Source organism: Epinephelus lanceolatus, chromosome 11 (assembly GCF_041903045.1).
Source record: "Epinephelus lanceolatus isolate andai-2023 chromosome 11, ASM4190304v1, whole genome shotgun sequence".
Classification (NCBI taxonomy): Eukaryota; Metazoa; Chordata; class Actinopteri; order Perciformes; family Serranidae; genus Epinephelus; species Epinephelus lanceolatus.
Window position 1 is genome coordinate 29929391 of NC_135744.1, and position 24078 is coordinate 29953468.

A 24078-nucleotide genomic window follows, 5' to 3' on the forward strand; every position below is an offset into this window, starting at 1 on the left:
TTCTCTATAGAGAAGGCGCAACCTCAGACTCACAGCTCAGAGTTTGTGCCTAGAACAGTGAATACAGGGCATCTTTATACCTAGACTCAGACGACAAGATGATGAGAAATGAATTGTAGCTTTCTTGGGCTTTCCTGATTTAATTATGGTCTCTTGATTACATCAGAGGAGCATACCTGTTGCAGTCTAACATGTTAGGTAATCGGCTGTATCTGTTAGACAGTCAATGGACTGTCTTTGAAGGCGAGATTATAGTGAATGTAAATCTCTTGATGATTTCAAGTAACGACAGATGTTTACAAAAGGGGAAATTTAAAGGTCACACACTTACAAACACATAGGAAGAATGGAACAATATAAGCATACGCATGAAGAGGACAAAATTTCCACCACAACCCTATTCACTTTGGGTGTCTCCCTCCTTATTCAGGTGTTTTCATTTCCTTTTGAATAAGCCAAAAACTTGAGACATGCTCTGACATTTAGCATAATATCCATTTGACCTTGTGCAACAAACTCAAATGTCCACATTGGCCACATTTTGAACAACAAAACTATTCTGAGCCTTTACTGAACAAAAGGTATAACACCTTGTAACAGTGAATATTCTGCTCTCACCTCTGTTGCTTGTTTTCCACCTTCCCTCTGACACTTCTTTCTTTCATTAGATTTTACATAATTTATTCTGTTCATTGCCCCCTTGAGAAAGTTCACTTCAAGCCAGCTTTATGAATATAACTTAGGCATAGCATCCTTCGATATTACTGTCAGCCTGTATATCAGCAATATTGGACAAACAAAACTTGCAACAGTTTTTATTTTTACATATTAGGTCTGATTAAGGTGCACAGTCAGTTTCATTTAGTTACACACCCTGTATTGTTTGTAATATCGTAATTGTTTTACACAGTAGATTGGTCTTAGGCGGTAATATCCATACAGCTGACCTGGTTAATTTAATTCAGGGTCACCAGTCCAATTAGCCTGTAATTATTTGCACATTCACCATTATTTATATTCTGATAGCAAGGATATAAACTCAAAGAATTGCCTTTGGCAGTCTGTTTATAAGTCTGTCGGGGGTGAATCCAGGTAGTATGTCAAATATACAAACAAAAGAGCTTCCAGCAGACCCAAGGGGAGACAACATAAATACCACTGGAGGCTCCTTGCTTTCAAAAAGTGAACGTATCAAAGAAAGCTGTTGACGCAGCAGTGAAGGTAAAGAGCAAACGAGTGGCTGTAACAAAACATGCACTGCATTAAACACATTCAAATAGGTTGGTATTCATGTGCATTGCTCTTCCTCAGGCAAGCTCCCTGGTGCTCTCAATTTCAATTGCTTTCATTGCCCTCTGTGCAATGGCTATAGGCCTATTTTATCTATGCTGGAATTGCCATATCACCCGTCCTGAGATTTGATGTGTGGTAATATTATTAAAAACAATTATTTTAGGATTATGCAACATGAAAGTAGTTGAGTGACAAAGGCTCTGGGACTGTTTTGACTTGCAGACCCTCTTTAAGACAGGGCCCCTAGATTGGGTAATATTGTGCTTTAGTGGTCCAGACTCACACAAACGTTTGATTAAATTAGCATAAACTAGTTGACATACAGTCAGTTTGAAGCTTTTGTATTGTTTCTTGACTCCCATGTTTGTCTTTTATTTAACAAACTGTTCATCAAATAATTTATTTTTATAATCTATAATTTAATACCAGGACATGATATAGAAAATGTGCAAATTATCCCCTTTTCTCAGAGAGACGTGCATCAAGCGCCAGTTGTGAAGTAGGCGCCTCGCGTGGCTCCGCCCACTGCTGCTCAAACCGGAAGTTTAGCTGTTGTTGTCACACTGGAAGAAAATGGCTGCTGCTCCGAGTTTTTTTCAATGAAGACACTGATATTTCAATTTCATTTCGTTTTCTTGCATTGGAGCTACAGTCGCCCGCTATGCAACTTAGAAGGCAAGTCCATCCTGCTCGTTGAGATTGACGTCGCTGTGTCGGTTTGTGTCTCAGACGACGTAACATCATTAGCGTAGCTGGTAACTTACAGCTTGCCCACTAGGAACGGGCTAGCATGCTAACGTTAGCCATGTTAGCCTCAACGGTCAGGCATCAACGAGCTTGTTGCTATTCAGCCACTCTGTTGACTGGGCTCACAGTCGTCAGAGTTTACTAACCCGATCTACGCAGTTTTATCGACCCTGAGACATACTGGGCGTTTATTTACTTTGCTGGAGCATTTAAAGTACGTAAAGGATGAAACAACTAAGATGAAACAGTTTCGCACGTCTGTCTTCTTAGCTGTTTGTGTGTGGCATCTGCTTGAGTGCCAGCCAGGCTATTTGGCATCTGTACTGTTACTATGACCCGCCAGCCACACTGAGTGTATTTGTGTTATTATACCTATTATCTGCGTTTGTCTGACCGTGCTGCGTGCAATACGTGTTCTGTGTTGCTGTGCAGGGTGTGAATGGTCACTTTAGGAAGGTGACAGTGTGGGGTAGAAAGGACAGCATCGTCTACCGTCACTCGCCTTGCAGCTGGCGGTGGACCACAATGGTGAGTTTAATCTCTTTCAGATCACTTATATCTGTATATTCAGTTGACATCAGCAGTGAAGATTTATGTTAGAGTATGCATCCAACCAGAAACATTCACCAGGACTTGCACAGCTTGTTCTACCTAATAAGGAATCTCCACTGTGACTGATCTGTGTCATTTTACTCCTATTTTCCAAAGCAACAAGTTTTGGAATATGCATTGGATCGAGCCGAGGTAAAAAACATTACTTGATGCCTGTGTGTTTGCATATTTGTAGAAAGATAAAAGAATATTGCACATATCCCAGTGTACCCATTACATGCACCATACGCTGTCCATGTTAGTCAGACACCATCTGTCCTGTTGTCCATTAATGCATTGTATTATCTGTTTTTCAGTACGTTGTTGAAAGTGCTCGACAACGACCAGCCAAAAGAAGAGTTTCATCCAGCGGGAGGAAGAGTTTGTATCAGAAGCTCTATGAGCTGTACATAGAGGAATGTGAGAAAGAGCCAGAGTTAAAGGTTTGTGTTATGCAACTTGACTCATGCTTATGACTAGGTAATTATGGGCACGCATCAGTCCTTGTTTGTTCCAATCTCTGGGGAATGAGTAGGGAAAATGTGATTCGTAGGGCATTAAAATGTGTCAATAATGATCTTTTAACAGCATGCACAGGTCAGTTGTATGAGTCAGTTTTATTTATATAGCACTAAATCATAACAAACATTATCTTAAAGCACTTTTTATATAAACAGAGCCCAAGAATGTTGAATTTTACAGTGTTATTTACATCAGCAGTCAACATATTAAGTCCACATGTACTAAAGTAATCATTTTTGCAGCTCTTAATCAAGGTTAAAGGAGCTATATGTAAGAAATATAAAGCAAATAGTCATAAAATCCTTCTAATATGTCACAGAGACTAAGGAATAATGTTCATATAACATACTGATCTCACCGACAACAATAGTACAGCCAGAATATTCGCATTTAAAAAACATTTACGGTCCGCAAATCATGTTTATGTTTTGAATTTGTGTTTTGGTCTGTTGCGCCACCCACCACCGTCTACCAGTCACACAGTCAGTAGTGTCTCAGCATCGGTTACAGTTACGACTGAGCTACAGCAGCACGGCAAGCAGCATTAGCAGTGTCCCGGAACATAGCATTAACAGCCGGCTCCTCAGCTGTATCGTGGCAGCAGCGTTAGCAGCAGAGAAACCGGACTTGCTCGAACGGTCCGCTGGAAAACCGAAGATCAAGGACGCAGTGACACAGCCCTGCCACGGCAGCTGCCCATGGGCAAACAAATCAGTCTCCAGCATGCCGTTGTCCAGTAACCTCGAATCTGTAGGGGAGGGGGGGGCGGACACAACTTGCGGCAGTATTTTGAATTTGAGTGCAGTAACCGTTTTGGCCACATTCTTACATACAGCGCCTTTAATGTAGGTGGAAAGCAATGATAACACAATTTTCTCACATAGATTTGGTATGGTTATAATATTTGTGAGATTTTTTAATGCTAATATGGAGAATTTGTCTCTTATGTGTGTTTGTTTTTTGTTGTCCTTCTCAAGAATTTGAGGAGAAATGTGAATCTACTGGAGAAGCTGGTGTCTCAGGAGTCCATATCATGTCTGGTGGTCAACTTGTACCCTGGGAATGAAGGCTATTCTCTAATGCTCAGGGGCAAAAATGGATCTGGTAAGAGAAGAGAGTTAGTCCATCTAATTGTGTCTTTTATGATCTGTAACCACAATCGTCACATCTGTAACATTCATGTTTGTGTGTCGCTTTCTAGATTCTGAAACCATCCGTCTGCCATATGAAGAAGGAGAACTCCTGGAGTACCTAGATGCTGAGGAGCTGCCGCCTATTCTGGTGGATCTGTTGGAGAAATCGCAGGTGTGTATGCCTGTACAAATGTATAAATGCATGTGCATACATCATTTTGTAGACTTTGAAATGTTTTCCACTGTATGACCGGCAGACTTAAGTTCCGAATTTGAAATTCAGACATGCCATTTTATTTATGTCTTAAATGTATAGAGACTAGATTAATTCTTTATATGTTAGAATAGTTTCTGTTGGCTGACATCTGCCATGTGCAATTTGTCTCAGGTGAATATCTTCCACTGTGGCTGTGTAATAGTAGAGGTGAGAGACTACAGGCAGTCTGGTAATACCAAGATGCCCACCTATCAGAGCAGACACATCCTGCTGCGGCCAACCATGCAGGTAAACCAACAGAGTACATGGGAATTCTCTCACACATAGGCCAAAACAAACTGTAAAACAGATGCTCTAATACATTTTAAATATGACCTGGAATGAGTGAAAATGCAATTAACTCACCATTAACCTTTAACATAGAACAGCTGAGTTGTTTATATTTGAATTTTTGTCCTGCAGACTCTAATCTGTGACGTTCATGCCATGACCAGTGACCACCACAAGTGGACACAGGTAAAGTGTCACATTTACTATGTCAATGAGAAACAAAACAATAAATCCTACCTCATTTACCTCCAGCTAATAGTAGGCAAGTCCGCTTGTGTGTCTTGAGTTCTTTAAAAATACTTAAACCCCCAGATAATCATTTGTATATCAGTTGCTTACCCCATGTTATGTTGAATTCATGAAGAAAACTTTGATTTTCTTGCATGCTTCCAGTCGACAAAGAATTCAAAAACTAAGAAAATTCTGAGTTTAACAACAACAGAACTATAGTGAAATAACCGTTGCGAACTCTCACGGAACTCATGCAGTGTAATCCAAGTCTCATTTGTCCATTTGTTACTCATTACTTTGTTCCAAATAGACACCCTTTTCTGATGGGAAGCTAGACTGTAAGTGAAACTTATCTCTGCTCTCTTCAATGCCAGACTCCACTGACAAAACAGTAATTTTACCTCACTGAACATGGAAGCTGCTGGTCTACCATTACCTCGAACGATAGTTTGTTTGTGTTATTGTGTGACTCTGCTGAATCCGAACCAACCCTTTAAAACACTGAAGTCACACAATAACTCAAACAAGCTAACTGACTGAAGCAGTGGTAGACCAGCAGCTCCTGTGTTCAGAAATGTAAAATTACTGTTTTTGTCAATGGAGTCTGGCTTTAAGGGGAGTTTCACTTACAGTTAAGTTTGCTGTCAAAGGGGCTGTCTGTTTGAGAAGTACTGAGCAATACGAGTGGATAAAATGAGAGTTGCATTATACTGCATGAGTTGTGTGAGAGTTTGTAAACAGATGTTTTGATATAGTTTTGCCGTTGTTAAATTTGGACCCCTCTGATTTCAGTTCATAGAGAATTTTGCCTGGATTCTTTACAGGCAAACGAGAAAAACAAGGTTTTTCTTGGCAAATTTAATGTAACACTTGATGAGTATTTGATATACATATTGTAATTTGGGGGATGAAACACTCTTGTAAGCATAGGCACATTGCACAGATGTTTTCTATAGCATCTGTTTTTCTCTGCTTTAGGATGACAAACTACAGCTGGAGAGTCAGCTGATTTTGGCCACAGCTGAACCTCTGTGCCTGGACCCTTCCATTTCTGTCACCTGCACAGCCAACCGCCTGCTCTACAACAAACAGAAAATGAACACTCGCTCCATGAAACGGTACTGAGTACACTCACGCACTCTTCAGCTCACTTTTAAATCAGTTAAGGGGAAAAAAATGCTCATTTATGAATGTCCTTCTTTTTGAAATGGAAGACATGAAAATAAAAGCTCTGTGACAGTGAAAAGAAAAAGTCAGTGAATGAAGCAAAAGCCTTGATCATCGTTTGCATCGTAGGTGTTTCAAGAGGCACTCTCGAGCTGCACTGAACAGGCAGCAGGAACTTTCCCATCTGCCCATGCCGCCGCAGCTACGACTCTACGACTACCTGCAGAGGAGGAAGGAGAGGAAGCCTGCTCCTGTCATTGACCTGAAGATCTCAAAGATTGGAAACGTAAGCAGTCAACATGCCCATGATTTGACAAGTGTGCATACACCGTGTACATAAGCAGATAAGAGAAAGTTGACTGAAGCTGTTAACTATTTGGTAATCTTATCCCATGTGAAAAAGCTGATGTTTCAGTTCTGCTCCTTTTCTGTTTACTACTGTTTAGTGCATTTTCTCACGGTGCTTTCTCTCGTTTGTTTTTACTCATACATCTTTGTGTTTTTCTCTGTCGTCCTGGCTTCCTGGCTGTCATCACTTTGCAGTGTGTTGACATGTGGAAGCAGAGCAACTGCCAACTAACTGTACCGAAGGAAATTGATGTAAGTAGCTCCACAGTCCTCTATAGCACTGTCACTTACACACTTGAGCCAACACTACTTAAAACCCACTCAAGTCATAGTTGGCAGTTGTAATGTAGGGCATAACAAACCAGATGGGTTTGTCGGTGTGTTGCTCTAGGTGGAAAAGTATGCTGTGGTCGAGAAATCGCTGCAGTTGGAAGACTCTCAGCCCACTACTGTGATCTGGCCCGCTGAGGTAAGTGTTACAGCAGCATTAACACTCTTTGAGGCTACAGGTCAATGCCCCCCCTCTCAGCATCACACCACCACACACTGCATTATTACCACACAGCCTCTTGGTTTTGTACTCAAAAAGGCTTTTGTTTAGTATAAACAATGAGTAAAGTGTAGATAGCTCCCAAGTGGATTCCTTTTTGATGGACAATAAAACAGCCACAAAACTGCAGTAAATGTGGAACGGTTCTGAATTTCACACATGCTTCTGCTATTCTGGAAAAAGGCCATACTGGACTGCAGAAAGACCGTGTCAGGGGCATTGTTTCAGACCATAAATTGTGCTAGACTTGTTTTTTAATATATTTCCAACATACCTCATCCCTTATGTCAGTCAGTGAGATAAAGAATAATATTTTCGGGGGGCTGGGCCCTAAAACAGGCGGTGCTAGGTTCAGGCAAGGTCTTAAAAACAGTTGCTAAAATGAAGAGAATTCTTGTCAATTTGCTCCTGCTTTTCTTTCTCTCCTTCCTCTGATTTTTGTCTTAAAACTGTCTTTTAATATTATTCTTTACACAGGAAGTTGTAGATGACTACACGTTTGAGTGTGAGGTTGGGGGCCAACCCCAGAGGACCAAGGTGTCTATCTTCCAGTCGATGGGAGACCCGCTGGTGTATGGGAAGATCTACTGTGCTAAAGAACCAAAAGCAGAGGAGGACAGCACGGACTTAAAGCTCATACATCCCCCGTAAGGACAATCTGTGAAACAAATTGTAGCCAGAACAAATTGCTGATGCGATTAGTCCGGAACCTCTTAGTTTATTTTCAATTTACAGGGGGGAGTTAGTGATTTTTCAACATGTGGGGCAGTGCTAAGCAGCCAGTGACCACGCCCGCTCCATATAAATGGCCAATCACAGCACAATTTTACCAGCCAGTCATAGAACATTAGGCTCGGACATAAGAAAAAAATAACGCCTTAGCAAGAGACAAATGTAAAATGACTTCAGCATGCAGATATAAGCTAGTTTATTACAAGTTAGTATATTAAACTTTTGTCAAATCCTGTCAGAAGTACAGCAAACACACCTTTCTTCTCAAGAAAGCATCGAGGTTGTTCTTCTTTTGAGAATATAGCGTCCACTTTGTTAAATACTTATGTGATTGCAGCTTCATGAGAAAGTTCCACATCAGCTGCAGCCATCTTGGTTGTTTTTGAAGAAGCCCTCACCGGCGCTCCTCTTTACGGTCCTCATGTCAAACATGCCCCATATTAGATAAACAATTGTGATTGGCCCGGCACGTCTCAGGCTGCTGAAAATCTGTCCTAAGTGAAGGGGGACTAGATGCATCTGCCAGTGCAAATCAAATATAAGCTCGCAGATTCGTTTGGTTCCCCCGCAAGACAAATTCAGCATACAAGACTGAGTTTGAGATGCCACTCTGAACTCACTTGTCTCTATTGTCTCATTTACAGCTTCCTTATAGGCTCAAAGATAGATGCAGACCGGTGAGTCACTGTTTGCTTTTGCTGAGAAGATAATCCTGTCAAATGCACAGTTTTTAGGGACATGCTGTTGGAGAGCCTGGTATAACATTTTGTGTTCTGTTATGTTTTATAGGTTTCTTACTCAGTACAAAGGAGTGTATGAAAGAGATGTAAAGTGTCAGGTCAAGATGTCCCATAACTCAGGCAACGTGGGACAGGGGCCTCCCTCCCCCAGCAAAGATGAGGTAAGTACTGCCTTGCTGAGATGTGGTAAAAGTTCAAGGTTCAGGTTTGTGTTATACGTATACGTTTGTATATAAGTATACTGAGTCTTACGAGCAGAGGATTGACTCTGCTGTTGTGATTTTCGATCAACATTGGTGAAAAAATTACGTCTTGTGTTTCTGTTGTGATGCACTGTGACTAACAACCTGGTTTAAATGTCATCGTCAGGGTGATGGTATTTCTCCACTTGTCCAGACGTCTGTTTTGGGAAAAGGGGTGAAGCACCGACCCCCTCCCATCAAACTGCCTTCAGGATCAGGCAGCAGCTCCTCAGGTACATCTGCTACTTATGACAAAGATGACGCGCAAACATACGGTGGTTCGTCATGATTCCCATGAGCATTGTGGTAGAAAATAGATACAGAGAGAAGGGGGAAAATGGATTAATAACCTCTTTAGTGTAAAAAGAACTCCTTCTGTTGCTGTCAGTGGGAGCGTTTTCACTCCAGCAAATATGTCAAAATTAAAAGAACCGAATTCACACCCTTTCTCGTGGGATTAGCTGAGAGCAATTTTGGAAATTGCAGAAAATTGAAAAAACAAAGCAGCCAAGACAGATTGGTGGAAAGAGGGTGCAACCAAACCTTAAATGGCAACAAAAAAACCTTCTGGATTGCATCAAACTTCATAGTTTGATTAACTCAAACAGCACAGAAGTTTCAGTGGTGGATTTTTCCTTTCATGGCTAGCCCTTAGACTGCTAGGTAATACTGAGGTTAAGTGTTTCAGGGGAGGATTGATCCTGCAACACCCCTAAACATGGTAAGGGTCAAGCTGAGGGGCAAACCGTATATGCTGTTTGTTTGTTTTTCAGTTGGATGCACAAATACCAACTTAAAGATGACTATAAAGTTCTTAATTATGAAGTTATGCAGTTATAAGGTTACAAATTTAAATTCCATTTGGGAGACTCTGTGTACATTTGCCTCCTAACCAGGATAGATCAGGATCCATTCAGCACTCCCTGATAAATATCTCATCTTCTCTTTTTTCATCAGGTAATCCATATAGTTCACAAACCACCAGTGGTCTACTCAAGTGTCCTACACCCCCTCCAGCCAAAAGCCAGTCTCTGAACAGGAAGCACTCCATGGAGCTGAGCCAGGTGGGCCTGCTGTCGCCCGCCTCCCTCTCCCCCATGGGCTCCACACAGAGTGAGTACAGCCACAGCCGAGTCTGACTAACTGTTGGGCTGCTTGCTCTCATCAGTTGCAGTTGCGAGAATGACTTTTACTGGAATGTCTTACATCAGCTCCTCTCAAGCATCCCAAATTTTCCAGACCTAGAATTTTTTGCTCTCTTTTTTTTCCCGACAAATTATGAAAAATGAACTTGACAAAGTTCCAGGTCTTAAGAAAGCACACGAAAAAGTATAAAAACCACAGGGACGTATCCGATACTTGACAAGCACACGGAATATTGCATCAGTACAAGCACTATAGTTTTATGCATTCTGACTAAAACCAGCTGCGATGCAAATTGCCAGATAAAAAAAGAGGTGACGTTTTGACATGAAGGGGCCTCGTGATTTAAATTTAACTCTTTAGCTGTTATTTAGGAAGATTAGCTTCCATTTAGCCATGTAACCATTGTTGTAAATGTGAAGTGCTAAAAGCATAATTATCATAAGCTCTCTGTGTGAGCTTTTCCTTACAAACTTGACACAGATCATTGGTATAGCTTTCCTTAATTGTCTGTTTTGACCCTCATTCCCCTATTTTAGGATCGGGGACCCCCAAGCCATCCACCCCCACACCCACCAACACGCCATGCTCGACCCCGCACCCCACCGACGCCCTCTCTGCGCCTCTCTCGGTGACCCCTACCCCTTCGGACCCTCCCATGGTTCAGAGCCAGTCGCAGCCCGCCCTCCTCACACCCTTCGCCCAGCAGCAACTGGCTCTAAGCCAGCCGCTGCCTGTCATGACCATTCCCCTGCCCACCATGGGTACGTCCATCACCACGGGAACCACCTCGTCGCAGGTCATGGCCAATCCAGCAGGGCTCAATTTCATCAACGTGGTCAGCTCTGTCTGGTAGGAAAATTAACAGTCTCTGATGCCTCTCTGTCACTTGCCAGTCACTGTCACTTTTCATGATGATCCTGTACTGTGTGTGTAGCAGTCCTCAGACCTTGATGAGTGGCTCCAACCCCATGCTCGGTCCAGGCCTTAACCTGAGTGGAATCTTGCCACCTGGAGGGCTGATGCCTACCATGCAGTCAGCAGCACAGACTGGTAAGAGATTTAAATGCTACGTCCCTTTAAGTATTACTACAGTAAAATCTGTTATGAGCAGTCCGTCTCCATATAGCAGGTTGGAGATGTATTTCATAATGATAAGTTAAAGCAAAAAAAACATGTCTATATCCACTTTAAAACCCTTTATATCATACAGTGAGTAAGTAAGCCCGACTTTAGAAAGATAAAAGATAGATTCACCTTCCTTGACTGGTTGGGTGTGCTACAGGAGTCATACATATGAAAAAGACATTTATAGAAAGTGAACAGAAAGTTGTAATAGTAAATGGAAACACAAGAGGTTTATAGCATACAGTAAAATCCAATACGCATATAAGTTCAAATCCAATAAAAAAGCCCAATGGATTCAAAGATAAATGAATATAGCAAGGAAAAATCTGTTATTTTGTACTGTTTGTTTTGTGAACGTAACTCTGCTTTACTTTGCAGGGAGTCCTTTTGGCCTGAACAGCAGTGCTGGGTTGAGACCACTGAACCTACTGCAGGTACCAGTCAGTCTGTTACACTGTTTGTAGCATGCACTGAGTATTTGTTTGACAGCATACTTCCCGATCCTTCACCTCTTGTTACCACACCTGGGATAGTGATGAGCTGTGTGTGTGTGAATCAACTGCACAGCTCAGTTACTCCTCTGTTCCTGCACCTCACTGCATATGCCATGTAGTGAGCACACTTTGTTATGTTGTTCTAGTTCGGATATTCTGATAGTAGTAATGGTGTAGTTACCCTGTGTTGTTTGATTACTTTGTTAATTTTCCGGTTTCCCTCTGCTCTTGTCCCCTTGTTTGCTTACATGTGCATCATTCCTTTCCCTCTGCCTTTCCTGTCTCCATCTCCAACCCTTCCTTCGTCTGTTACTCCCCTACGTCTTGTTTCTTGGTGTGTGTGTGTGTGTCTTTATGTTATACGTCTCCAGATCCCCACTGGTCCTCTCATCTTTAACTCTCTGCAGCAGCAGCAACTGTCTCAGTTCTCCCCACAGCAGAGTCAGTCGGCCACCTCCAGCCCTCAACAGCAGGGGGAGACGGTGAGACACACAGTCACATTTGCATTCAATCTCTCTCACACACACACACAGTTGAAAGAACCATATTAATTTCAACAATTGAATATTGAAGATTTTTTTAGATTAAATCTGGAATTAGGAAATTTGAGTGTATTAATGTTAATGCTAGAAAGATTTATGTAGTCCATGTTTGCACATATCAAAACTGGGTTCCACACTATATCATGTCAAACTAGAAACTTAGCTGTGTGTCCAGAGTGCTTGGAGTTCACAAAAGCAAAGCAGTTAATTTCACACAAAATTAAAGTAAATGTAATTACAAAGTCTTGTGTTTACCTGTTTGTCAACAAAACTGAGCAGCCTGTCGGGGTTAGGGAGGTGGTAAGTGAGCCAAAGTCAGTCAAAGGTCATTAGAGAGTTCACAAAATTGAGCTTTATGGCAGAGTGGGCAGAAGTCCAAAAGGAGGCTACTAATAAAAAGGCAGGGGAAGGATGTCTGATTCCACAGAACAATGACCAAAATGTATTGACAAATACAATTTTAGAATAACAGTTTGAAGTTGCTCGGATGACCCAGACGAAGCCCAGACATTAGTCATAATGGAAAATCTGTTGAATGACCTCATGACAGCTGTCGAGACGCTCTTCATCGCACGGGAGAAAGTTTGAACCAATCAACACAGAATAATGGGAGAGAAGCCCAGAATCCAGCAGTGCTGAGGTGATATTGACATATGCAAGCAAATGCTTCAGTAGAAGCTGTAACCACAGCCAAAACACCTCATAACCACCTAATGACTGGTTGCTCTGGACCCTCGAGAGAACTTGCAAAATCAGTATCATCTTTTAAAACTTGGGTTTGATAGTGTTATTTGTCTTTTACCTTTTTTCTTTTGAACAACAGTTTCTTGATTTGTAAAGTACTTTTCAAAATTTGGGTCCAAAAAGTTAGTGTTGTGCTGAAATGGTAAGGAAACTAATGGCTGTGCTCTTGAAGGACAAGAGGTTGAAATCTTCGAACTTGAGCTATGTAGGAGCAGGGGCAATGTGGAAGCTTTTTAATTTATGTGCCTTAAAGGGATGGTTCAGATTTTTGAAGTGGGGTTGTTTAAGGTGCTTCTCTACAGTCAGTGTGATACCTAGAGTAGATAGTGATCAGCACACCCCCAGTTTGGAGAAGCAGACAGGAGTATCACCACAAAAGCTAAGGGATCTACTGCTGTGGTTGGAGACAGCTGCAAAATATGTATTTGAGCGACCTAAAAAAAAATCACTGTCAGTTTAAGTGTATGCTATATTTAGAATGTTTTCACTGCTTTATCTTGTCTGTCAGACAGCCCTTTCCAAATGAGAATTGCACTGTTAAATCCATCTATGCTCTCTTCAAAGCCACCAGACTCCATTGACTCCACAGTAATTTCACCCTGCTTGAACAGAAGAGCTGCTGCCTCCATCGGCTAGTTTCTTTGTGTTTTTGTGTGACTTTGGTGAATCTGAACTAACTCTTTCAAACACCAGAGTTCCAATAACACAAAGAAACTAAATAATTGAGGCAGCAGTACTCCAGCAACTCGTGTTTTACAAGGTAAAATCACTGTTTTTGTCAAAGGAGTCTGGCTTTGAAGAGCATATATAACAGCTTCAGTCACCAGTCGGAAAGGGCTGTCTAACGGCCAGGTAAATATATTAATATATTCTACATATAGCATACACTTTAACTTATATTTATTTACTTACTTTAGGTGGCAAAAAATTGTTTTGCTGCTGCATAATAATACACTGCTTAGTTCCTTTGGCTGTACTCCTATCCAGAACTATCCCTTTAAGTTAGCTTTTTTTTTTTTGTAGATTTTGTAACTTTCTTTTACGAAGTGCTGTAAAAATACAGTCTAATACTTGTGTTGATTATGAGGCACTGTGCTCATTACTGCTCAAGCCTTTGTAGTCCAAGGATTTTGTGATGGTAGTGAACAGGTTTCGGTTGTTAATAGGTTGAGGTCAAACATGGATATGAAAAAACTCTATTAGTACTACTAGATCTTACTGCAGCCTTTGATACAGTCGACCACTCAATTTCTTTAGCTAGACTTTACAATCTGGTTGGCGTCTCTGGTACTGTTTTTAAATCGTTTAAATCTTATCTTTCTGACAGAAAATTTTATGTAACAATGGATGAGTGTTCATCAAAAAGCTGTAAAATTGATTTTGGGGTCCCCCAAGGGTCAATTTTAGGTCCGATACTTTTTAATCTTTACATGCTGCCACTTGAAATGTCATCAGGAGGCACGGCATAAGTTTCCATAGTTATGCTGATGATACACAAGTGTACATCGCTGTGTGTCCTGATGACGCAGGTCCAATTGATGGCCTTTTTAACTGTATTTTAGATATCAAGTCCTGGACGGCAGAAAACTTTCTCCAGCTCAACAAGGACAAACCCAAAATCTTAGTTATTGGTCCAGAAGCTCAGAGAGAGAAACTTAACGCACTAAAATTCGAATCTTCGAATTCGAATCTTAGTTTTGAACCACACATTAGAAGTGTCACCAAAACTAAAAAAAAATTAATTTTGATTGATTGATTGATATTGTGTGTGATGAGCTCACTGTCCTTCGTTACCTTCGACTGTTTTTGCAGGGTGACCAGGGGACGGATCAAAGTTTAGGAAACCAGCAAACAGCGGTCATCAACCTTGGAGTTGGAGGCTTCATGTCTCCACAGGCAGCAGGTATGACCCTAACACACACACACACAGACACACAAATACACAATAAAAACACTCCAGTTCCTCTAAAACATTTCTCTTTGTCCAGTCCATTAGCCTGTTTCAAAACAACTTGACACCATGCCACTAACTAGTACTAATATAAGATTTACTAATGTATTCATTATTGTAATAATTACTGTACATTAGGATTCATAGTCTGTAACTAAACATGATCATTTGACTAAAGTTAGCCATTGTTCCTCTCAGTGGAGCATGTAACAACTGACAGGAGAGACTCAACTTCCCCTTCTTCTCTGCTACATTCTCTTTTTTTATTTTTTCTCTGTTGTTTTTTGCCCCCACCCTTATTTCTTTCCCTCCTGGACTGTCCTCCTGTCCTCTTTCTCCACTTGCCCTGCTCACTCACACCTTTCCGGCTCACCCCATCTTTGCTATTTGCCCATAACCCACTTAAAAATGTCCATGCACATGGTCGTTTACCTGTGCTGTCGGCCCCCCTGCGATGTTCCCTCCTTTTGTCTTCTCTTTCTTTCATTTCACCTCTTACCTCGTGTGTGGTTGTGCATCACTGAAACTGCAACCCCCCATTCTTCACCCCCCTCAAACTCATCCCTCTTTTGCTTGTATGTGCATTTTCTCTCTTCATACTTTACTCCATCCCTTCTTCTGTTTCTCTCCCTCTTGCCGTCAAATCCTTCCCTCTGGGGTTCCCTCTCTCCCTCCCCTCCCCCCTTAGTGCTGTCCCAGTTGGGCTGTGGGCTGGACGGGTCTGGGCCCCCGCTGCCTTCTCCAAGGCTTCAGCAGCAGCACCAGCCACAGATCCAAGTAATACAGCAACTTTAACATCTATATACACAAATACATGTTTTTAAGAACACTGAGACTAGATTCATCAGCCTACACTCAGTGCCTTTATGTAGCAGGCAGGTGTTTGTTGTTCTACACTATAAGCTGTCAGGAAATGAGGCCAGTTAACTTTATGCTCTGCATCAAAGTTTAAAAAATAGACAAGAATTTCTTTATCTTTCTTTACACATACATTTTTTATTTTCATCAGACCTGGGTAAAATTTAAATGGATTTAAAAAAACACTTTGCAAACAATTGTCTTGGAATAAAATAGATTTATGGCTCCTTCCAAGCTAAATTTTAAAGATTGGAACATTTGAAAACATTTGGTATAACCATCCAAGACTAACACATTTTACTATAAATAGTTATTTTCTTAAAGGTCCAGTGTGTAGGGTTTAGGGGCCTCTATTGGCAGAAATGGTGTATAATATTTATAACTATGTTTTCTAGCTTTCTAGTCACTTGAATATAAGAATCGTTTTCGTTACCTTAGAATGAGCCACTTATATCTACGTAGGGAGCCAGTCCTCTTCCATGGAGTCTGCCTTGTTGTTTCTACAGTAGCCCAGAATGGACAAACCAAGTACTGGCTTTAGAGCGGGTCGTCCACCAAATCGAAAGTTTGGCGGTTCAATCCCCAGCTCCTCCAGTCTGCATGTCGAAGTATCCTTGGGCAAGATATTGAACCCCAAATTGCCCCCGATGGCTGTTCCTTTGCCGTGCAAATGCGTGTGAATGGTTACTGAGTAGCAGATGGCACCATGTATGGTAGCCACGGCCACCAGTGTGTGACTGTGTGTGAATGGGTGAATGTGACATAGTGTAAAAAGCAGTTTGAGTGGTCGGAAGACTAGAAAAGGACTTAAGAAGTGCAGTTCATTTACCATATTTTGATAATCGATCAATCATTAAAGTAATTTTAGAAGCAAAAATGGCAGAAAATGCTGTTTTCAGCTTCTCAAATATGGAGATTTCCTCCTTTTCTCTGCTTTATATCATGTAAAACAGAATATCTTTGGGTTTTGGACTGACAAAACAAGACTTAGAGACATTACCTTGGACTTAGAGAACTGCGGATGGACATTTTTTACCCTTTTCTAACATTTTATAGATCAAACGATTAATAGATTAATCAAGAAAATAATCAGCAGTTTAATCCAAAATGAAGTTGCAACCCAGTAGGCTACAGTTGTTCTACACACATGGAACATGGGAGAAGTTTCAGTTTTGTAACCTCACCGCTAGATGCCATTGAATCCTACACATTGGACCTTTAATTTTTATTTGTATGCAGTAAAACAAACCTTAAACAATAACTGAGAATAGATTATATGCTATTTTATTATTATTTCTAATAATAGATTGTAGATCAAACGGTATCACCCCAGGTCTGATTTCCATCCAGATTTCTCTGTTGTAGATCCACACCATTCACTCCATCTTGTGTTGTATGTTTGGTTAATATGTTTTTTTTTGGCAAAGACCACAGCAGTCCCAGTACTCCCAGCAACCCACACACCAGAGCTTGTGGCACTTCCAACGGCAGCAGCTAACAGCGTGTTGAACTGGGAGAGGCATGTTCTTACAAAGCAGTTAGTGACAGGATCTGAAATATTGTCATTGGGGGTACACACTGTTGTTGACTGCATCATGACAGGTTAGAGATGATAGACTGTAAAGCATGAATCGTAAGGTGTTTAAAGATGTTTTTTTTGCCCAGTTGAAGTTGCTGACTTACTCTGAGCAGAAAGCACGGTTGCTGAGCTGCATGTCTGTTTTTTGCCAGGACCACAGGCAAATAATGTGTGTCTTCAGAACGCCACTGGTGCTGCTTGACTGTATCCTGCCTCACTCCCCAACACACCCCACCTTGTCCCCAAATCTGTATCTCTTCTCTCTTCTCCCTTCCCCTTTGCAACCCATTAACCACTCTTCTGTGTTTCTCCGCACACTCCTCTTGTATGTCGTACCAGGCTTTAGTACAGCTTCACTAACCCAAGCCACTGATGGACATTTTATGGCACAAAGCATTCTGCTGGTAATCTAGGATATAATTTGATGCCAGTTGCGGTGAGGGAGTCTGCTCAACACTGGTGCCAGTGACTGTATTTTAACCGTGCAGCAGATGCTTACACAACCCTTAGATCTACTGACAGAAACATTATGTTGCTATTTGTAAAACACTGAACTCTCCTCTTCTTTCTTCTGCACTGGCACAGTTGCAATTCTTGCAGCACCAAATGCAGCAGCAGCAAATGGCTATGGGAGCAGCAGCTCCACAGGGGGGAGCGCCACGGCAACATACCGCCAGCCAACCAAGAAGTAAGAGGAAGAGGAGCATGCCACAGCCCCTCCCTAAGTCATGACAGACTAAAATCACACTAAAACCTTCCCCAGCTACACGAGGACGTGAATGATCCATACTGTGCTCTTTGTCTGCCTCACTGTGGAGACTGCAGACAAAAAAGACTTTTTTTGTCCTTTCTGTGTCTTTTTCTAGCTGACAAATTTGTATGTAATGGTTGTCAGATGTTTTGGAGAACCAAAACTGTGTCCACCATAGTGGATGGGGGTTTTTAGAACAGGGAGCCCTACGCTTAAAGAACCTTAGTCATATTTTTTGAGATGAAACAGAATAAGATGGTTCTCGTAGGTAGCCGGCTTTCACAATAACACATCGCCCCTTCAGGAAGACTTTTCTCTATGGGGGCCGTGGGACTGAAAGGATTATGAATGCACATTCTCAGAGGATTCCTCGTGAGCCTGCCTGATCCTCCTGCCTCTGCTTGGTTGAACCCGGTAGAAACTGCCCTTTAAGCACGGATCCCAGTGAGCTTATTGACACCAAATCCTCCATATAACCATTACATGTGAAAATGCAAATCTGATCTTGGAGTAGTGCCTGGGGGCAGCTCTCTACCTCTCAGTCTGTTGGAAGTCTTTCTTCTGTTAGCCATCCAGGCACAGGGCTCAACCGAGGACTCAAGATGAACATGCAAAGACGGTGTACCTGCTTTTGTACAGCACATTTTGAAAAAGGCATTTCCTTTTAATTAGTTCAGGAGCCATGAGCGTATTCTTACGAGACATCAAGTGTGTGTGTGAGACGTTTCTGGACACTGAGAAATAATTTTTTAAGCAGTCTTTGTCAGCAGTTTTATTGTTATTAAAAAAAAAGAATATATATTGACAGTGGAAAATACAGCTTTTAGATAAAAAGCGTTGTCTGGGGCTCTTTATTGCGCTGTCTTAACACTATGTATGACTTTATCAATGAGTTTCTGGATCTCTCTTTGTCGTGCTGTTGCTCTGCTGATACACTCCTGCAGCTTCTCTGCCGACAGTGACGTCCCACCTGAGCCAGAGGGAAAGATTGTTAGCAGGGTTCTCTGTTTGTTTTCATTCAGCCTCATAGTGCAGTTTATATGATTAGTTTTGATGCCCACATAGTGCACAGCAGGGTGTCTGTGGCTCCTTAAAATGTCATAAGTCATAAATATTAGGCCTTAAAAGTCATTAAATAGTCCTACATTTGAATTCTGGAAGTCTTAATTGCCACAAACATTTTATTTAATCCACATTAAGTTGTCCTTTTACTTTATACTTGTACTTACCTGTTGGCAAAACTTAGATTAATCTAACTCACTCAAAGAGCCATATTCCTTCATAAAACCGTCTTCTGGGACAACATATATACTTGTTATATATTTACCTGCTATGCTTGAATAATCAAAAGACTTTTTTATCCAAAAATCAGTCTTAAAATTGTTAAAATAATCTTGTTAAGGTCTCAAAAAGCATTAAATTTAAGTGTCTGATACCTGCAGACACCCTGCAGGAGCTGCGTTCATGCACCATTAGTTGGTTTACAGCTGTACTGGGATGTAATCCTTATTCTTCCAATGAGAGGACTTAAAATTTGAGCAGCATAGGTAGACCGTGTCTCACTTAACTCATCACACACATCAAAGCTCACTCATTTTATGATGCCACCCCTGATTCTCAAGTTTCAGCTGAATTAAAACTTCAGTCTTATTCCCCCCAGATACGTCACTGTTCTAAGTGCAAGTGAAAAATTAAAGATCGGAAGACAGACAAAGCTAGACCACACTGCTACCTCCAAAACTCTGAATGTTTAGTGTGTGAAATCTCTACAGAAATGGCAATTACCAGCAACAGAAAGAGGCAGTGGTGGGAATTGAGGCTATTAAACTGATTCTGATTATTGAAAATGGAGAGTAAATAAAATAGCAGCTTCGATTAGACTTTCTGACCCATATTGGCTGCTATTTAGCCTTTTTTTCCAAACATTTCTGACTCTAAAAGTACTGTTAAAGTACACAATAATTCCCCAAATGAGCTGGATTTAATGTAGAAATTGATTTTCTGTTGTATTCTTTAACAAAACTAAAAACTGTATAGGGTAGATCAGCTTCCTCGGGCCTGCATTTTACTTTGCATAGTAAACAAGAAATTGGATTCACACTGAGAACACACTGCACGCAGAGAGGCCAATCATTACAGACTGTGTTTCTGACCTGGTTTGTGTACAACGCAGAGTCGAGCCTCTTCATCTGTCACCACAGTGAGGTGAGCAGTCGACAGACTCTCCTCCTCAGCTGTGGGGTCTACGATCAGTATGGAGCTGTGCAGAGAGCAGACCAAGATTACAAAACTCAGAATACAGGTTTTTTTTTATACCCTGGCTAGACAAAGTGAAAAAAATTCTTTGCTTACTCATCGAAGACACAAAAAGAGGCGCCAACTGGATGTTTGTGAATATGCAGCCCACATCTCTTTTCTAAATTTACTTGTGGTGCGCCGGTCTCTGTGTTGATGGTGACCTCTGGGAGTTGTGCTGTGGAGAGAAGGGATACTGTTAATATACTTTAAAAAAATAGCTAAAAAAACACAGATACATCTCTGTGGTACGGCCATAAAAATAGTGGATAGTTGTGCACATGGGCCTGAGTATGTGCTGGAATAATACTGCAAAGACAGGCAGAGATTTATAATGATCATAAACAAATTCTGACATATAAAGGGAACCTTAAAACCAAACCAAACTGTGAGCTCTGTTGCTACTTATTTTATTAACAGTACATACTGTTCTTGAGGGCAGCCAGCAGGGCAATGACACAAGCATCCAACACGTTCCCATCGTGGTCGAGACACATCATGTCACAGTAGAGCACCCAGCAGAGCTACAACCAGAATCGGCACAATCAGAACCAAACACCAAACACATACAGCAGTCTGTCATCACCGGTCAATGTGCAAGGATTTACCTTTCCCCTGTCGATGCACAAGTCCTCTGTTTGTATCACCTCAGAGCTGCAACACACATACAACAAACTTTCTAAGAGCAGTAGCAGGCATTAAGAGAATGATCACAAATCTGATGGTGCTGTCAAATGAAAAGTAAAGTGTGTTCAAGTCTATCACACCTTTCGATTACATCAGCGATGAACTGGCTGGCAGCCTGCGCCTGCTCTCCTGGTGGACCCGGCCGAAACCGAGAGGAACACAGCGGCGGCAGGTCCAAATTGGGCACTGACAAAGATGGTAAGAGTTCTGCAGTCAGTATTTGTTGGTGTACCTTCCCTTAAATCAACACTTGACACCTTCACACTGTACTTACCTATGTATCCTTTACCAGGTGTCTCCACTAAAGGGTTTGCCAGCTCCTGGGGATCAAGGACACAAGACATGAGTGAGCATTTGGGTCACCTGTTCCAGATTCAGTGAAATAAAGTGTTCTAGGGTGCTTTCACACCTAACCTGTTTGATTTGGTAAAAGCGAACTCAGGTCTATTTGCGTGGTCAGTACGGTTCATTTGCTCTGGTGTGAAAGCTGTCAACTCCCTGGTGGTTACCAAAAAAAAGAACTGAAATCACTCGAAGAGGTCGGTCTCGGTTTGCTTCCAAACGGACTCTGGTGCAGTTTGTTTGTTGTGAAAGAAAACGAACCACCACAGGAATTTATGATAGCAGATAAGTGATTTTAGCAGCTCAACCAATAATAAATATATCTGTTGATCATTAAATCTGTCTGCAATCTCATAATTGATCCTGATAATGCATACATGTAACCATGGTAAAACATATGCATGTCAGTGTGGGCATTTTTCCTGATTCAAAAGCTGTTAAATCTGCCATGATTGTATCCGACACGGTGTACTCTGTTTGTTCATTAGGTCAATTAAAAAAGTGTGTGACAGTATTGAGCCCCAAATCATCATCTTTTCATGATGTCTCTATATCAGTCATTATTCATAACGTGCTTGATTTGCAGTCTAATAATGCTTACAATGAGCTCCTTGTGACACCAAAGAACATAAATATAAACACTTTGCAAGCATTAAAGTGCTGCTGCATAAACGTCTGTCAGTCACCAGAATCTGATTTCTCCACGTGCGTCCTGATGATGCAGGATCAGCAAGTCACCTGTCAGTCAGTAGAAGCTTACATTTACTCCTCTTTGTTCGTTTGCAAAAAGCCAGTGTGAACAGGAACTGAACCAAAACTCTGGTGCAGACCGTATGAACCAAACTACAGGTGTGACAGCACCCTCACTGCTGTGTTCATGGTCATTTACCGCCTTGATGCCACAGATGACTGTGGTGTTCCCGACCTTCACCAGGGCTGAGCCATCTGCTGTGGATATGGACCCTGAACAGAGCAGGCAGAGCAAAGTATCACATGTAGACTAAAAGAAAACAAATATGTAATTTATACTGCAGATATGAATCATTGCTGTATCTCACCTATATTTAGTGTTGTGGTTCTGAATTCTAACAGCTCCCGTCCATCAGGTCGACAGTTTTCTTTCTGAAAAAGGGCAAATATAATACAGTATTACTCAGTCTGCAGTGCAAACTCATGTAAACTATGAGTGTGGACAACTGTTTTGTGTTTTCATCACTGACCAGGAAGCTCCTGTGGTACTCCAGAGGCTCTGCAGTCCTGGAGGTGTAAAGAAGGGAGGAAGAGGTGAGTGGACATGAGCTTACAGAGACAGACACTGTTAGAAACACACTTATATCAGCAGTGACAGATCTGCTTATTCACTTATTCGCCTGTGATTCAGAATTCATTTATATGTCAGATAACTGTTTCAGACTCCTGTGATCGGATCAGTGACATTAATGCCTCATTAAATGATCTTGTTACTGCTTCAGTCGTGTATGAGCTAACTATTCAGCTGACAGACATATGAACATGGTTGAACTTGTCACAGGAACAGGACACGACTCTTTATCAGGTCTGAATGAAATGCGAATGTTACTTTTTTCTAAAGTCAGTCAATGGTCGGATCTGATGTGGCGCAACTCGTAAATTAATTCAATAACTCAGAATGACACAAGTAAAATGTTTCTTTCGGTAAAATCGCAACACTCTAATCAGTCTTACTTGAAACCAGCCGCCATGATGTTTTGATTAACCACGTGGGTTCGGTGAGCGTACTACGGTGGCCGGCAGGTGTTGTGCGGAAGTTGTGCCTGCCCGCCGAAATTTCAACGGCGAAATACGCTTTTAAAAACGATGTCATCTTCGTTTTTTGGTTTATCACTTGTGTTCAGTGATCTGTAGTCTGTGGTTTATGAATGTTTAGTGTCGTCACAGTTTCTGTAAGAGTCGGTAGAAGTAATAATATCAGTAATAATAAACTTTATCTGTACTGCACTTTTCAAAACACAGTTACAAGGTGCTTTATGAGACAAATTAAATAGTTTACATCAAGATAAAAACAGCAATAAAACACTGAATATAGGCTAAGACCAGATAAATCAGTTTGTGTAAGAAAAATGAATAAATGCAAAAATTAAATTCATAAAAGAAGGATACAAACTAGACACACAACAGATTTACTGTAAAAAGTGTGTTTTGAGGAGTGTTTCAAACGAACACACCGAGTTTGCCAGTCTAAGTTCCTAAGGTAAGGAGATCCACAGCTGTGGGGCTCTCGTTGCATTTCTTTGACAGGTTTGGTTGGAAATGTGCAATGTTACCTTGCTCAGTATTCCTCTGGGTAAACTCTGTGATGTTTTTAAACACTCCGAATAAATGAATTAACTGTTCATTTAAATTTAGGCTTTTCAGTGTGAAAAATTTATGTCAAAATCATTCTATCAAAGTTGATTGCATAAACTGCATCTTCGACCATTTTGATTCCTATCACAGTCTGATTTGAAGTGTCCTTACTGGGTGTTATGGGGTTTGTAATACTACTACTACTACTACTATACTATGAATAATAACAATGAAAAAATATATATAAATAATAAAAAATAATGCTAATAATAATAACTGTATTTGTATAACACAGTTCATACAGCAAGTGCAACTCGTGTTTTACATCATTAGATATCTGGCAAAAATATACAAGATAGTGTTTTCAAGAAGCAGAAGCAAAAACCAGTGCCAAGT

At 41.2% G+C, this 24078-nt stretch overlaps 2 protein-coding genes across 5 annotated transcripts; one reads left to right on the plus strand and one right to left on the minus strand.

Moving 5' to 3' along the window:
• Positions 1–1832: 1832 nt before the first annotated feature.
• supt20 (SPT20 homolog, SAGA complex component) lies at positions 1833–18867 on the plus strand. 4 transcript variants are annotated; one of them, XM_078172488.1, is made up of 25 exons: positions 1833–1968; positions 2473–2568; positions 2749–2784; positions 2949–3074; positions 4131–4257; positions 4355–4458; positions 4675–4791; positions 4966–5019; positions 6043–6182; positions 6361–6517; positions 6775–6831; positions 6971–7048; positions 7607–7776; positions 8506–8538; positions 8651–8762; positions 8971–9076; positions 9801–9956; positions 10526–10838; positions 10924–11039; positions 11493–11548; positions 11980–12090; positions 14707–14797; positions 15534–15622; positions 17131–17305; positions 17868–18867. In XM_078172488.1, the coding sequence occupies exons 2-25, from the start codon at positions 2566–2568 to the stop codon at positions 17972–17974; spliced, it is 2634 nt and encodes an 877-aa protein (XP_078028614.1). In that variant the 5' UTR covers positions 1833–1968; positions 2473–2565; the 3' UTR covers positions 17975–18867. The 4 variants fall into 4 exon arrangements, with proteins under 4 accessions (XP_078028614.1, XP_078028615.1, XP_033501927.1 ...); XM_078172489.1 differs by having other exon boundaries at positions 10927–11039; XM_033646036.2 differs by lacking the exon at positions 17131–17305.
• Positions 18791–23151, minus strand: exosc8 (exosome component 8). Its single transcript, XM_033646058.2, has 11 exons — positions 23062–23151; positions 22578–22614; positions 22416–22479; positions 22247–22320; positions 21290–21335; positions 21096–21201; positions 20937–20982; positions 20756–20852; positions 20386–20506; positions 20187–20293; positions 18791–19003 (listed from the first exon to the last, which is right to left on the minus strand). The coding sequence occupies exons 1-11, from the start codon at positions 23076–23078 to the stop codon at positions 18885–18887; spliced, it is 834 nt and encodes a 277-aa protein (XP_033501949.2). The 5' UTR covers positions 23079–23151; the 3' UTR covers positions 18791–18884.
• Positions 23152–24078: the final 927 nt, after the last annotated feature.